This window comes from Papaver somniferum, chromosome 4 (genome assembly GCF_003573695.1).
Source record: "Papaver somniferum cultivar HN1 chromosome 4, ASM357369v1, whole genome shotgun sequence".
NCBI classification, from domain to species: domain Eukaryota; kingdom Viridiplantae; phylum Streptophyta; class Magnoliopsida; order Ranunculales; family Papaveraceae; genus Papaver; species Papaver somniferum.
In genome coordinates, this window is record NC_039361.1 from 27,355,001 (window position 1) to 27,371,709 (window position 16,709).

The 16,709-nt window shown below is 35.4% G+C and overlaps 2 protein-coding genes across 2 annotated transcripts; both read right to left on the reverse strand.

The window, feature by feature from the left end:
• Nucleotides 1-6,337: 6,337 nt before the first annotated feature.
• LOC113275014 (leucoanthocyanidin dioxygenase-like) lies at nt 6,338-7,932 on the reverse strand. The gene is made up of 2 exons (XM_026524441.1): nt 7,147-7,932; nt 6,338-7,056 (listed from the first exon to the last, which is right to left on the reverse strand). Exons 1-2 carry the CDS (start codon nt 7,863-7,865, stop codon nt 6,483-6,485), a joined length of 1,293 nt encoding a protein of 430 aa, XP_026380226.1. The 5' UTR covers nt 7,866-7,932; the 3' UTR covers nt 6,338-6,482.
• Nucleotides 7,933-11,311: 3,379 nt separating this feature from the next.
• On the reverse strand, nt 11,312-16,286 carry LOC113275015 (polygalacturonate 4-alpha-galacturonosyltransferase-like). Its single transcript, XM_026524442.1, has 10 exons — nt 15,729-16,286; nt 14,800-14,828; nt 14,650-14,709; nt 14,378-14,512; nt 14,142-14,211; nt 14,003-14,049; nt 13,511-13,845; nt 13,038-13,395; nt 12,317-12,904; nt 11,312-11,897 (listed from the first exon to the last, which is right to left on the reverse strand). The coding sequence occupies exons 1-10, from the start codon at nt 15,868-15,870 to the stop codon at nt 11,622-11,624; spliced, it is 2,040 nt and encodes a 679-aa protein (XP_026380227.1). The 5' UTR covers nt 15,871-16,286; the 3' UTR covers nt 11,312-11,621.
• Between the last annotated feature and the right edge of the window lie 423 nt (nt 16,287-16,709).

Genomic DNA, 16,709 nt, shown 5'->3' on the forward strand with positions numbered 1-16,709 from the left:
CCCCATTGGGAGATCTATGAGTTACGTTGTTCCATGAATTCATTGAATAACTTTTTTCCAAGTCTTGTGGCACCATTTTTGTTTCTCTCCCAGTTCCTTCTTACTGCGTTAAAATCCCCAACTATGCACCATGCTTCATTGCTCCATCCAACTAGACAATCTAAATCCTCCCAACATTCCTTTCTTTTATCATCAATGCATGGAGAATACACATTGGTAAATGTCCAGACAAAATGATCTTGCTTTCTTTTGAATTTGTGGCGTATGGTGTTGGCTGAGATGACTTCATCTAAGCATTCAAGTTTCTCTCCCCCAAGCCTTCATATCCTATCATGGTACACTTATTCATATCATTCCCCCAAATAGGATTCACCAACCAGTTGGTGATTTTCAATATTGTGGTTTCTTGTATCAATACATCAATTGGTTTGTGTTTCTGAATCAGTGCCTTCAGATTATCAAGCTTATCTACCATATTAATCCCTCTAGCATTCCAATATAATATATTTACATCTTGTTTGTCATTCATTGATAGCACCCATTGATTTTTCTGAGATTTTTTGTGCAGACAATCTTTCTTTCATGTCTCTCAATAATTTCAGCAAAAATATGTTGTACTGATTGTGTTTGTCCCATTTGATCTAGCCCAAGATTACTGCCTACCTCCATGATTAATTCCATGGTATTAAAAATGGTATTCATACATGCTCCATTCTTAGATTGTAATTTTCTTAAATCAATGAGTAGTTTCCCATTTTGAAGTTGCAGCTGATGATCCTTTGGTGCTTGATTGACTGTATCTTCTATGAGTTTTAACGTTGCAGGACTAAAGTTTCTAATTTCCTCCAACCCAATAACTAGTGAAGATTATCTGACACATTATTTCGGCAATTAATCCGGCACAATTAATTCATGGTCATGTAGTGTATCCAACACACGATTTGGAGTATCTATAACTGATACTTCTTATTCAGGTGTCGTCTCAGCAGATAAAGGGATATGATGCTCTGTACCGGTTTTTCCTTGTGGGTTCTTTTTCCACCAATCGGCAAAGAGAGACTTAATACCTGAATTCTTGTTCCCCTGGTCCATTTTCCAGGTGCCCTTAATGAAAAAATTTTGCTGAGTGAGATTGTTATAATTGCCTACAGTTGGGTGTGCATGCTTTTTCCTTTTGTCTGACTTGTTCAGATTCAAATTTTCAATTTTTAATTAAGCTTTATCTAACTCTGACAGGAGATGGCGGTATTCGTCCGGCAACGTCGACCTTTTCTAATGGAAATCCGACTCCCACCTGGTAGCAAGAAGATAGGCCTTTCCTTTTATATCTAAGTCCAGCACTATCGAAATCTTCACTAAGTATCCAGTGAATGAGATTCTACAAATTTCAGGGATGCAGAGACAAGTATCTCTGTCAATCTCTACAAGTCCTCCCAATTTATTACCAATTGCTTTTTATACATCATGAGACCATAAGTATAGTGGTAGACCAAATATTCTCACCCACCATTTACACTTCATTAAAGATTGTTTAGGAATGACGTCATCAATGCAACTTGTTTGCCGTACTTCAATCATAGTACCATTAACTGCCATTTAATTGGTTGTCAAGCTTGCGTCCATTCAAAGTCAGAGTTTGGGTAGAAAATGGCTGATTTTTCACCTAAAATAATTAGCTTTAAGTATCTATTCCATACCAATTTCTGAGATATTTCTTGGGCTCCTTTATTCCAACTCAGTGACCCCTAGATGGTAACAGTTAATGCCTTAAACATTCTAGATTTGATGGAGGATAATCTAGGTTGGACCACTTCTAGATCTACGTCGAAATTTTTGGAAGATAAAATGGTTTGTGAGTTGGTGATTGAATCTCCGATTAGTTTTTCAAGGATCTCTCCTAAAGTCCACCAACCCCCAACTTCAATTCCTTTAGGAACACAGATGAATCTATTACTTTCATCATGTCTGGAAATTTTGAGATACTATCCCTTCTCATTACTCCTGATTTCAACTAGAAACGAGAAGACTCAATCTTTTCTAGTCCATCTCCTTTCCGTTTCCTTAGTCTTTTTCTCGATGATTTTCTCCAAAATATTCCTGATCAAGCGCCAAATATCCATAGAGAATAAGTTCCAACATCTAACTCCTTCCTTCCATTTTTCCTCTGCTCGTATCCCCATCTTTACTTTGGAGATTTCAAAGGAAAAGGTCTTCCAATCTACCTGCATTAATTTCATTGAGTCATCCATGTATGAGTCGACTCAGAGGGGACCGATCTGTATACCTCCTCTTACCTAAGTATAAGTATCTAGTACGTTAGAATCTCGCATTACCAAGCTTAACGTGCAGTTTCCAAATCCCAAAACTTAGAGCATCTCCAACGGGACAAGAAAAACTTCTTATATTTCAGGCCACGTAAGATTTGATCACTTTTTGGTTAAAATTCTTCTCGAATGGAAAAGTCTTGAGCAGATGTGAGGATGAGGTGGTCTATGTTTAGAAAGACATCCTTTGCGGGATCCTCTGGTTTCAGAGATTTTTCTAGAGGACGTGAACAATCCTAGTCATCAATTTTTAAGAATAATTTTCATTTTCGTAAATTCTGAATATTTTTTAACTTAAACCGATCTCCTGTCACAACCCTATTTTTTCATAATCTTATGGATCATCAAATAATTCTTAGTTTTTTGATTGATTATTCTCGGTGATTTCAATGTTCGATTTTAACAGACGATCTTCAAATATCCTAATTAAAGATCTCGTAATATTTGGATCATCAAATATCTCTTAATTTTTATGTTTGATTTTAGTTTAAAAGAAAACAATAAGAAGATGAAGGGGTCAACTTAATTTCTCTAATTTGGAAATCGAAATCGATTAATAAATTATTTATGATAAGTTTACAAAGAAACACAATCCAGTTGATTAAACAATTATCTTGGGATTAGCTAACACACAACAAAATCCAATTGATAGATACGATTAAAAATAGAGAAATTGGGTCAATTGTCCAAATATTTTTAAAACATGGTTTTAATGGACGAGTAAAAATTAGTATGGGTGAAATGGACACCAAAAAAATAGCAAGAATAAATCTGGATTCATCCTGGCTTAAACTTAAAAAATAGCGAGGATGAAACTGGATGCATACTGATGTAAATTAAAAATAAGAAAAAATATTTGAAAATGGGTAGGATGAAACTGTTTACATCCTGACTATTTTTACATTCTCATCTATTTAAACAGTATCAAATTTTACATATCTTTTTCACCCAGAAATTATCGTTATTGGATTAATTGACCAATTTTGTGTTAAAAATACGAATAACTCATTAAATATTCTAACCAATCGGATTGACCCAACTGGACATTTAATTTACCAAACTACCTACATTACCCATCCATTGGACATGGCTATGTTAAACTTCCTTAATATCAGGAGCACATCAGCTTCTTGCCACAACCACGTAGGAAACATACCCACATGCCGCTGGAGGTGTAAAAAATCCTATATGGCTTTTTAATCTAGTCCTTTTATTTATGGGATTTACACATAGAGTAAGTATAATACCTCACGTCTAAAAAACCATCTCCAATAGTAAAGAACTTTTTAAGAAATATAGTGAAAAATATGGCGTGGAGGTGGAGCCGGAGGTGTAGATAACACTTTCTTGAACATCTTCATACTTAGTAATTAGTCCCTCCTAATTTTTAGAACCCTACTGTTGGAGATGGATTCATGTCAAACGGGGTATAAAATCTTATGTGCCACTTAAAAAAATAAGATTCACCCCTGTCCGAGATGCTCTTATATATTCTACTGACAAATGTTAGTTTTTGTTACTCTTGTGGGACTAACTTTTATTTTTTAGATGTCGCATGCCTTCTAATGGACTCATGGGGAACAGTTCTGAATATGGGCCTCTATTTAAGCATTAGAATCATGGGACCAAATTCTTAAGGGAAAATTAGGGGAAGACCCAAAAAAAATAATATTTTTATTGTCAGGCCCACAATTAATTTGAGGTACCGTGACACCTAATATTATTTCCGTGACACCCATAATTATATGAAATTATTAAATATGTCTGGATGACGGATTATGCATCTGCATGACGGGTTATGCATCAGAGGTATAATTGGCAACACAACTTAGACATAACATATCTAAAAATCCGCGCCTCAGAATTTTACAAATTTTATATCGTTGGAAATCTTTTTAAGAGAGCTACGCAACGAGTACAACACAAGAATATCAAATTTTTGTTTTTCACGAAAAAATCGGAGGTGATCATCATTTTAGGCAAAATTTTCGAAAACTTGATACATAACCATTATGCAGCCACCAAAAAAGATGCATAACACATTCTGCAGACGCATAACGAATTATGCAACCATTTTCTCCCCTGCATAACAAATTATGCATCTATAACAAGTTATATAACCATTATTTTGGTTGATTTTAGTGCATACAGAAAAGATTGATGCATAATGCATTATGCAACCATATTTACGGATGCATATCATGTTAGGCATCCATTTTCTCGATGCATAATGCATTATGCATTCATATTTTGGATGCATATAAAGTTATGCATCCATTTTCTTGACTGCATAACAAGTTATGCAACAATTTTCGATTTCATACCCAATAAAAAAAATGCCGGATAATGTGTTATGCATCCATTTCCTTGACTATATAATAGTTTATGTAGACATTTTCTCGACTGCATGACATGTTATGCAGTCATAACAACATCACCGCTTCATTACCATCCGTCAAACCACTGTCAACAACAACTCCATTAGCAGCACTATAGCAACTATAAGAACACCAACTGATTCCTGCAGCTCTCAGTAACCAACAACCAACCCCTAAATTCCATCTTTAACATGAGAAACATTCAAGCATTTTCTGGAACACCTCTTGAGCAGAAACTGATGTTGTTGTTGTGCATCAAGAAACCCCGTCTCCAGCTCTCCAATTCCTGCACATTCAAGTTCAATCACAAACCCATAACTCCAATTCCATCAAGGATTTAAAATCTCCATCAATCTGCACCATTTACTGCCACAATCAACCACAGCAACGCCTCTCATATCTGTACGGACAAAGAAGAGAGGAAGAAAGTTGTACCCTCTATTGCGTCTTCGTCTTGACTCAATTTCTTCCATGTCTTGAATTTAACAGCCTTCTATCTTGCCAAGAACATCCACTGCAAACCATATAATTCATCCACTGCAAGCCATCTAATTCATTCATATCATTTCACATACAAATTCACCCAAATTCCATCCACATCGCAACGGATCCATTTCCTTGCTTCTCAATCTGAAATAGGGACCCTGACCCTGAATTTTCATTGTCTAGCATAGACGAGATTGGGTTCTTCGTCGGATTCTTATTGAAGAACGAACAAAGCCGTCATAAAAAAAAAAATTCAAAGAAAAGTTTGTTAATCAGATCTGAAAAATAAGAAATAGAACGAAAAGGAATGAGTTAAAAGATGGATTTGTCCTTTTTTGATTGATTCGTCTGACTTCATCTTCACTGCTTCTTCTTCAACTTTGTTTCCGTCCCTTATATATTGTTCTCTTTATTTTCTGAAGCTTCAGATGATATGAGTTGTGTAAACATGTTATGCAGTCATAAATATGTGACCTAATTCTTCAATTCGTCACACCCCTTCACAGATCGATAACCATTTACAGAACCCATTATCCGACTTCCTGTTAATCTCTCAGATCACTCCATTCAGTGATAGCAACAATCATCCATCTCTGATCGACAAATCATCACCGAAACCCCTTCAGTGTCATCTCGATTTGCCCAAAAGAAAAGAAAAAGAATTGAAGAAGAAATTCGCCTGAAGAAGAAATAAAAATACGAAGAAACCAAATTTTATAAATTTTGGGTTTGGGAATAATTTTTTCCCCAAAAATGGGCGTGCGCCTGAAGTTTTCTGTCCGTGGGTTTCTCAGTAGAAAAATCTGGTAAAATGGGTCTCCATGTAGTTTTCACAATTCTTAATGGTTCAAGGAGTAACCAAATATTTTTGGTTTAAAGATTGAAGAAAAAGAAAAAAAAGGTTTTAATTTCCATGGGTTAATGCAGGAGCTACCAAATTCATAGAGAATTACCAGTACCAAGCACGGATAACTCTTCAATTATACGGAATTTGGTAACTCTCATAAAATTTGATAATCCATGTAATAGTCTTGTAAATATTCTTGAGACTAGGAGACTGCATCTATATGTAGACTGCATCTGCATCATTTGTAGCAATATGCTGGAAAAATCCAAAAGCCTTGCATATATAGGGAAGAAAATAAATCATGCAGGAGTAAAAAATGATAAATGAACACAAACAAACCCAATTACATTATGAATTTATTATTACCAGTTGAAACAAAGATAATAAAAATTATTTATAAATAATATAAAATCAACTGATTATTGATTAGCAATTAACGAGACTTATTTACTCTTTAGGGGTGGTGAGCAAAGCTTCTTGGGTCTTCTTGAAGAGCTTATGCTGAATATGCTGAGCAAAAGTACGAGGAGTAAACAATGCTGGTTCCGAATCAGTAACGAGTTCAGGCAATGGTTGTAGAACAATCTTATCTTTAGGTGGTTCACAAAAAACAGCCCAAGAAATCCGAACTTTCTCCTTGTTTACAAGTCCCCTGTGAAGTATGCTTTTGTACTTGCCATTGCTGAGTATTTCTAAGGTGTCGCCGATGTGCAAGATTATGGAATCCGGTACACATTTTGCGGTTACCCATTTTTCTTCATAGAAAATTTGTAAGCCAGGAACCATGTTGTGAATTATGAAAGTCAGTGCACTGATATCTGTATGAGCTTCCACCCCTAAGGCAAGTTCTGGTTGTGGACATTTTGGGTAGTAATTTATCTTCAATTGCATCAATAGTTCTTCCAATCCACCCACTTCCTTTTCGAACCTTCCTTCTTCCAGTCCTAGACCGAGCGAGAGCATCGAGAAAATCTTTGTTGCAAGTACGCGAAGTTGCTTTGCGTATTCGCTTGTCCCCTCGCTACATGGTGGAACCATTGAATTAACAAAAATATACTAAACACTTTGTCATGGTTAAAGAAAAAGAAGCAAGAAATTATGAACAACTTACATGTAATCACTAGGCGTCTTCGGCCAATCTGACATATCCCGCTTATCTTCGGGGAAAACAAGATGAAAGAAATAATCCTCCCATTCAAGCTGCCCGCTAGCATTATTCGCGAGCTTACTACCATAGCCGGAGATTTTACCCGAGGCCTGGTCATTTGCATAAACTTCTTTTTCTTTTATAGGAAGGTCAAAAAATGCCTTACCAGCGTCTTTAACGCGGTTAAGAAGATCCAAAGAAATTCCATGGTTAACCAGATGCATGACACCCCATTCAACTGAGGCTATCTTCAACTCCTCTATGCATTTCTCCCTCACAATTTTATCCTCGGAATGCATATCTTTTAAATCTATAACAGGAATTTGAGGCCCCATGTCGCATTTCTTTTCATAATCTCCCAATACATCGCTGATACTTTTCCGTTCTTCTTCGGGACGAATGTATTCCTTGGGAATAAATTCAATGCCACTACTCGATAAACTCTCAACTCGGTTGCTAGACTCGTTGGGCACTTCGCCTAGAGGTGTTTGGATTTCATCACATTTCTTTTCATCCTGGAGGGGTTTGATATTTTCTTTCTGTTTTTCTTGCGGAATCAACTGAATATCAGTACTACTTGCTAGGTTTTCAACTTTGTTGCAGGAGTCATTTGATACTTTGTTTGGAGTGAAATTAGCTTGAACTTCCACTGGCTGAATTGATGATGCTTGTGTGGGAGCCATTTCTAGAAATGAAATTGTCTCTCTTTTTTTCTCTACTGTTTTCTCACCGGAAAATTGGTGTTAATTGTTGAAGATGTTAGTAAGGTTTTTATAGCAACTAAGATTCAAATGATAAATGAGAGATGAGTAGCGGAAAGTGTGAAAGGTGCACTTACCAGAGGAATACGGCACGAGATTCACCAACCGTTAGGCTTGGCACAATTTTCATATTACCATATAAGGAGTTGGCGTATATTTAATAATAACTAGCAAACTATAACTAAACCCATTAAGGCAAAGATCATCATTCAATACTTCAGTTATTTACTAATCCAGCAAAAAAAAATAAAAAAAAAATTAGTGTAATTACTGAGCTTTGGAGACGGACACGACGTAAAACATACTATCATATGACCGATTATACGTCGAAGGACCAAACAGACACTATTCATTTTGTCAGAGACCTCATGGACTTACCAGTATGGGAACAAGGGAAAATTCTAGAACACCATAAAGAAAAATATGTCCAAGTCTGTCTGACGGGGTTTAATTAAGTAGGAATTACCTATAGGTACTAGTTTAGTGATACTAGTTAGTGGCAGGTCCACTCATAAGAGCCCAGTAACATGAGATCCAAAGTTTTAAAGAAAAAAGAAAATTGGACCTAAAATTTTATTCTCAGGTCCTATACATGTGCGAGATACATGAGACATATTTTTAAATTCCCAAAACACCCTCACTATATAAAAACAGGGTAACTAAATTTCATTTCATTTTTTCTCTTTTCATTTCAATCTCTCAGATCCAAATGGGAGAGCAGCTAGAAGAAGGAAAAAATTATTGGGTTTTAATCGTCGAACGCGAGATTATTTATTTCAATCTTGTTTCATTAGCCGAGATTTAGTTAGTTTTAATGTTGTCTCATATTTTTTTGAAACTATTTGGATTTGATTTTCAGTCTAATGGCGAAATCAATTGAGATACTGTATATGAAGTTGTTGCTTCCTACGGATCAAGAAAATCAGCTAAGAATTAGTCAAGGTATTTGGTTTATATTTGATTCCTATGTTGATTTTTCAATTCATCTTAGTATGTTGTTGGAGATCTCATATTTAGTTCGGATCTAGATAGATAATCATGTTTTAAATACATTTCGTTAGTAGATCTAATATTTTACTTTCATTTTGTTGGGTTTTTAGTTTGTTTTTGTGTATTAACCATCAGTACATATATGATGTACTGATGGTTTTTGATGAAAATAGTTCAGATCTATACGTAAATAATAAATTTGTTGTTGTTTGAGATTGTTTGATCCAGCAATAAATATATGATATTTTGTTCCAGGTATGTTTTCTAATCATCTTCTTTGATTATTTTGTTTGTTTTCTTCTTTTGATTTGTTTTTCGATTTTATTATGAAGATCAAATCGATTTTCATGACGCTTTTATGTTTTTAGCTTTGTTACAGTTTGGTTTTATGTATGAATTGACAGTACGTATACGGCGTACTGATATAAAATTCTTTTGATTATGTTTTAATCAGATTTTTGCCACTGTTTTTGGGTTCGATCCATGAGTATGTAAGTGTAATACTGAAATATGTGCTTGATTCGGTTATATTCATCGTTTCATCAATTCTTCTTTACATGAAGTTGATTTTTAGCTCATGATTATGCAGTACGTATATGGCGTACTGATAGAAACTTTTTTGATTCTGTTTTATTCAGAGTTTTGGGTTCCATCCATGAGTACGTATGTGTAATACTGAACTATGTTCTTTGATTTTTAGTTATAAATCAGAGGTACATATATGGAATACTAAAAAGAACTGCTTTAATTCTGTTATATTCGTAGATTCATCGGTCTTTTCTTATCTTGGAGTTGATTTAGATAATGAATCAGCAATTCATATATGGATTACCTAAAGGTAACATGATTTTTTGTTTTGTTTTTACAGGTTCGTTGTTGTTCGTCGTAGTGGATTGTAATTCGATTGATAATTTTTTCAGGTTAGTTTCATGTAAAATGAGCAGTATTGTTTTGATGTGTTCAATGTTTTTTATGTACGAGAGCAGTATTACTTTGATGTGTTCAATGTTTCGTGTATATATGTACGGTTCGTAATTGCTTGTTAATACATTAGATTATCTAAAATTGTAATTAGCTGAATCAGTGCATACTGCATGTACTACTCATTTTATCCGTTGTTCATCATGGTTGTGTCAATATTGTTACGTTTTGGTCGCATTTACAGGTTCAAGATGTCTATATCTAGTCCAAACACTAGGAACTTTTTTGAGTATACCATTTATTAACTGCAAATTAACTAGTTTTATTTTCAGTATATCATTTATGTACTGCAAATTCACAGTGTCTAACACACAGATTCATATATGTAATCATAAGAATGGTTTTTTAATGAGTATGGAAGTTATGTACTGAAAATTCTGAGCCTTTTTTTCGGTTTCATTTTTGTGTAGCTTTTTAGTTTCTGAGAGTATATCATATATGTACTCTTATATTGTGCAGGTTTTTTATCCACTAGCATATGCTTAGTTCCTGGGGAAGATATTGCATTAGTTCCTGGAGAAGATGTTGCTGCTTGGTCCTCTTCAAATAAAGATTAGCTCATGATGTTGATTTCTTATTCAAGAACTTTCATCAGTTTTTGAATTATGTAATAGGGAATCTATCTCCTAAAACATTGTTGCGCTGCTGATTTGAACAGTAAAAGATAAAAAAAAACTATCGATGTATCATATTGGTTAAAATAAAACAGGGTTTTTTCAGTATATCATATATGTACTACTAATTCATATCATTTTATGCTACTTTTTCAACAAACACATATATAGACTTCTTCTCAAACTTCACAAATCAGAACGTCTAGGTCTTCTACTATGTTTTTTTTATTATATATGTAGATAAATTAGGTTTCGTTATGGGAAAGAGAAAAATATCGAATTATATTAGATATTAAAGGTGTGCAGGCACACACGTTTGGCAACAAGGAGTTTTTGGTCATTTCCATGTTTTGGTTAAATATGGACCTGTAGATAACTAATTAATCAGGTTAGACCCTACTATAAATAACCTTATGGGCTTAGGATCAAACAAGAAATTTTCCTTTAATTAACTACTCACCTTATCGCATCAGTACTGACAGGTTTGGAAGGGAGATACGGAGTTGTGCGAAAATGGCCTAACAAAATATCTACACGTTGTAGCTACCGTTCGTCTCTGTCATCGTCCATCTTCCATTCTTCTTCTACTTCCCAAGCAAGTCTTTCACAAAATATCAACTTCTAGAACTTTTTCTTTCTTTATCTGTCCACGGCTGCAGTGGCTAGATTAACCTCTGTTTTAGGACCTGTTCATTAAGCATTGAATATCCAAGTACATCTTTTTGTAGAACATAATAAGTTGTTCACGCAACTTATTATGGAGGTAGACCGTAGGCAACTCAATTCTTATCACACGTGATAGTTCTATATTAATTCGAACTTCATTAATGTTTCGTAGTACAAGGAAGATGGATATTTTTTCTGTAATGGCTGAACATGGCATATTACAAATTAAAACTACAAAAAATTGACCTCACAAAACAATCTGTTAATAACAACTCATTCACCTGTTCAATCGCAAGAATGCTGAATGGACATGGGGGGAAGAATAACTAATGTGGAAGCTGACATGTATTTTCATTTTCGATACAACCAATGTATGGAAGAGAGAATATCTGGTCTGGCAAGAAGTCAGTAAGCCGTTGTTGTGTATTTATTCATTTAGGTTGCAATTGCGAAGGTAAGGATGATTGTACTTGATATACTTGGTCCAGTATGGCCTGTATTTGGTCATTGCAATCTCCAGCCAAGGTTTCATGTTCCCATTATAATGGATAACGGCTGCATTATCTATGTCTGCGCGATCGATGCTAGGGTTATATCCCAATCCGAGCACGTGCCAAGTCTTCTCCAGTGGATGTGTCAGCCCGTAGAATGTAATAAGTCCAGGAGGTAAAGTTCCTAACTTCCAAAGCGTCCTTTCTTCATTCTGTAGAATGATCAAAACGTGGAAAATATCATAAGCATCATTTACATTAAACGTTCATACGCATTCGTCTAATTTTGCATAGCTGCGTATGCAGAATTTATTCGAAACAAACTAGAGGCATCCATGCATAAATTATCCAAGGGTTCCATTCATGGCAATTACAGAGTTTATGTTATCTCAATACATGCTAGTCCTGTACGAGATAAAGTTGATTAAAAGATTAACAAGCAGGTCAAGTTAGTAAAAGAAACCACCTATGCTTCTTATAATTTCATTTGACTACGTAGTTTCTTTTATTAATTTCTCAGTTCTAGTTATTATGCCTTGTCCCTATGAACACTCTATGATGTCAGTTGTCTGCTCTGACAAAACAATATAAAAAAACAAGATAATCAAGCTTCTGAAGCATAACCACTTACCATGTTCTGCCACTTGTGATAGATTCCAGTAATGTCCTTCTTCTTCCACTCTACAAGATCAAACATATTCATACCATATGCCCACCCACAAGCATTGGGATCGAAGTTCCTTGCAATTTTGGGGTTAGAGAAGTTCAGATATTTGTCGAAACGGTGGAAGCTCTCCCCACAGGTCTCCACTGCACCATTTACTTTTCCATGGAGATCAACTGCCCACAATCCAGTCAAGTCTTTCTGGACCACAATATCATCATCAAGAAACAAGATTTTATTCAACTTAGGATATACTTGTGGGAGATAGAACCTCAGATGGTTCAACATAGAAAGATATTTTGGATTCCTGTATTTCAAATTGGAAGAACCAGCAGAGAGCGTCGTGGGATGATCTGCCTTGAAATAGTACTCTTTCATAGCAGCAGATTCAAGTTGCCTCAGAACCGGGCAGTAGGAGGAGTTCAGCCATTTAAATTCATCGACGTTTTCAACATGAATGGTGGCTTTCCCAGGTGGATTCAACAAAAACCACATATTCATGGCTCCAAAGTTCAATTTATCAGTCACAAGATGGAACACATGCTTCTCTGGCTCCTGAAATTCAGCAGAACAGTTTAATATGAATCGAATGAACCAAAAAAGCTTTTTATTTTACAGCACAAACGGCTAACAGTGCAGACATTTCCAAATTTCAGCAATATTCAAGTACTAGAGGTATTTACTTCACCTTGGCATTTCTGATGGTTGAGTTGACCACAACGGATGCAGCTAAGACATTATCAGAGAAAAGAGCATAATGGTAAAGACTCGGGTTTTCCAAATTTTCACTCCTAGGAAACCTTCTTTTCTCAAGAGGTAGGAGGTAATAGCCAATTGTTAAACGCATAGATAGGCAATGGATCCCATTTGGAACAGTCTTGGCAGCTAACTGGCTCAGAAATGTGCTTTGCTTCTTCAAGCTCCTCACTTGTTCGTCTGCAGATTGAAGCATTGCTCTTAGCTTCATAGTTACCAGCTTGCAGTCATAGAGTTGTTCTCTTGATTTTGACAAAACTTGACCCATAGCTTTGATTTTCTCGGGTGCACTAGAAAATGAAACACCAGTGTAGGGAGTGATGCGGCAGAACAAGAAACAAGTATAAAGAAGCAAGCATATGTTTACAACGTTAAAAGAAACAGCAGCCTGAAAATGCTAAGTACCTCTTAGGTAAGTCTGCATCAGTAGTCACCTCTCCTAGAGAACGTTGGCTTTCTTTTAACCTAGTTAATAGTTCCTGGTACAAGTCAAGTTTGTTTTTCATCTTTGCAATGCTTGAATACACCCTAGCCATTATCATTTGATCACGCATTAAACGCACTGTTGAATCAGAGTTTTCATTCTCAAAATCTCTCCTCCAAATGCTGTATTTTCCCAAAACTGCAGAATCCACACCTTTGGAGCGTTCAATGGCTGCATTTTCTAGTTTAATAATCGCCTCATCATCTTGGTGAACCAACTGATTGGCCCGTTTTTCACGCCTTTGCTCTCTCAATCGCTACATGAATCACAAAAATAAGATATAACCAACTCCTAAATAATAAATGATTTGAATTAAAACCATCAAAATAATTGCATATATCGATTTTTTTTTCCTTTCATTCTCCATCAAATCTCGATATCCAACAGTAGGAAAACACCACAGAGATAATTACCCGTCTTTGTTGTTTTGCTGGTGTGTCAGCAAGTACAGAATGATCACCTGTGTTGAAATAGAATTATTAGAATACGGGCCAGATAACAGATGCAGAGCCAAATAAACCATCATTGGAAATGATGCTTGCGTAAACTCACCAGCCTTGGCAACATTTTCCTCTTTATTTTGAGAAGTAATTTTTGCTGCATCTGAAGCTGTGTCTTTTGGCTTAGAGATACAATGAAAAAAATGAAATGTGGATAGTCAAGATAACTTGTTTACATATGAAATGCGGATAGTCAAGATAACTAGCATATACACATAAATCAAATCTACAGTTTGTACCCTTTAGTTTACAGATATTGTGCCTTTAGGGTTGACAAGGAAGTGGTACCTCATTCAAAGTGGTCTTGTTCTGGTCAGCTTCCAACCCACCAACTTCCCATGAAGAAGACAAAGGATGCTTCCTCATATTATCAAGACTCCATGGCTCCAAGTCCTGTGTATTTGCTGTGATGGTCTCAAGGACCTATAACATAAGTTTCATATAAGATATGGCAGGTCCATGAAATAATTGCCTGTAACAAATTCCACAACATGTCCAGTATATCTATGAAATAACCACTATTGAAACAAATAAGTTAAGTTTCATCAATTTCCACTTGCCTCCTTTGAGAAGAGAGGTTTTAAGTGTTGCATGGCCAAGCGCTCTCTCCAGTTTGAAATCTGCACCAACTAAAAAAATTCAGTACTCCGCCTAACAGCAGCACGCACCACAGGAATCTAAAAGCAGAAGGGCAAAGAAGAAAACTGTACCTGACTAACACTTGTAACATCCTTTTGATCTGCATATAGAATCAAGAAAAACTATGAAGTCAGCTGTAGTAGAAGTAAACTAAAATGGAGAAAATCAATGAAACCATCTATCTTAAATCAATGCAAGGTTCAGTTCAGCAAATCAAACACAAAATATGCAACTGTATAGACATTTAGCATAGTATCAGAACACTTGAAATATCCCCGTTATTGCTTAAGACAATAAATTTGGTCTCTCAAAATTGATCATACTTTCAATTTATCCTTTCAAACAGAATCCAACCGAAACTTGTATCAATGCGCTGAAACATCAAATTTATGCTTTGATTGTCTGACTGTCTCATCTACTGCCAACTAAAATAGCAAATTTACGAACATGTACAGTATTTCCCAAAGACAGAAAAGACAATAGATATCAATCTCCGTTTAATTAATAATTTCCTTCCTAATAGCAATTGAGTAACCTGAGATGCCGAAATCACTCGAATTTCAAGAAAATTCAAGCCCTTCTGAAAAAAGAAAGGGAGCGGCTATGAGATCCAATAAAGGAGGTGAAATTACACCATAAGATGTTTAAGTTTCTAAGGTTGGAAGTACAGCCTATCATTAGACATCCATTTGTGCCCAAACAACAAAGCTTAAGGAGTTCTGCATCTGTCTTTCTAAACCTAGTGTCTTACACTAAATAACCATATCATTGTTTAACTAGAACGTAATACACTCGACTAATCATCATAGAAATGCCTTGAAAATTTGCACAGACTACCAACAAAATTGCATTACCAAATTGTATAACAAACTGAACAAAAACATTCACTACCTCAAAAATCATACTTGTGTTTATCAAAAATCAGAGTATAATTAGAATATGAGATCTGAATAAAACTAAGAACAAAGATTAAACCCAAATTTAAAGTTGAAGAACTAACCAGTTGAATCCCTAAAATGGATTCCACGTCCAGTAAGAAAAAGCAAAGGAGCAAGAACTGAGAAAAACAATAGAAGTATCACTGGTAGCCTTAATCCACAAAAACCACCATTATTCCTTCCAGCTCCCCTTTTCACAGCCATTATCAACCAAAGAAAAAAACCTAGATAACTCTAACAGAGTGAAAAAACCAATCACCAGATCTAATGAAATTTGTTCGTTTAGTCTTGTAAAGAAATTTACACTGAATTTACATGACGAATCAATTCAAATCAAGATGAAATTCAAGAAGAAGAAGAGATCAAAATTTGGGTGCCCGAAAAATTTGGGGATGAAATTTTGAGAGTGTGAAAGTAATAAGTGATAGAAGAGAAGAACATAATAAGGTAGTATGAATCTGTGTGAATGTAATTTGTGTCTCTGAGAATGATTTCTGTGTGGAAGTAGTAGAAGTAGAAGAAGAAGATCTCTTCTCTCTTCTGTGATCAAAGTGACTTCTCTTTCTTTCTCTCTTCTTCTTCTCTATTGATTTGATTTCAGTTCCTTTCTGGTTATTTGTCTGAGGAAATTTGTGTAAGTGTGGTAGCATCTTAGATGTGTATGACGTTGAGTTTTCTTAGCCGTTGATTAGCTTCAGTAAAATGTGAAAGACGTGGTGACGCGTGTTGTTTGATTTTATAGAGCGTTTAGTCGATTAGATGCATATTGAGAAGTTGTTTTTCGATTTTCGGAAATCAAAGAGTCAAATTTCAGTTTGGTAATAATATTTCATAACGACTTTTAAAAGCTAAAAAGTCAGTTTTTTGTGAAACAAATCTGCTAGTATGGTTTACATTCTTGATTTTTGAAAGGAAAAATAAAAAAAGATCTGAGGAAAGCAAAAATCGTAGTCGACATGCTAGTTATGACTTAGTCATATTTATCCAACTCGAGCTAGACTACCCCTGTTGAGTACACTTGGCCTACACAAAAGCCCATTAGC

Coding starts and splice junctions, on each gene's coding strand:
- LOC113275014 (XM_026524441.1), bottom strand. CDS start 7,865: ATGGCTCCCACACAAGCATCATCAATTCAGCCAGTGGAAGTTCAAGCT. Junction 7,057..7,146: donor AAGACGCCTAGTGATTACAT/GTAAGTTGTTCA, acceptor TCCACCATGTAG/CGAGGGGACAAGCGAATACG.
- LOC113275015 (XM_026524442.1), bottom strand. CDS start 15,870: ATGGCTGTGAAAAGGGGAGCTGGAAGGAATAATGGTGGTTTTTGTGGA. Junction 14,829..15,728: donor CCATTTTAGGGATTCAACTG/GTTAGTTCTTCA, acceptor TTCTATATGCAG/ATCAAAAGGATGTTACAAGT. Junction 13,846..14,002: donor CAGCAAAACAACAAAGACGG/GTAATTATCTCT, acceptor TGATTCATGTAG/CGATTGAGAGAGCAAAGGCG.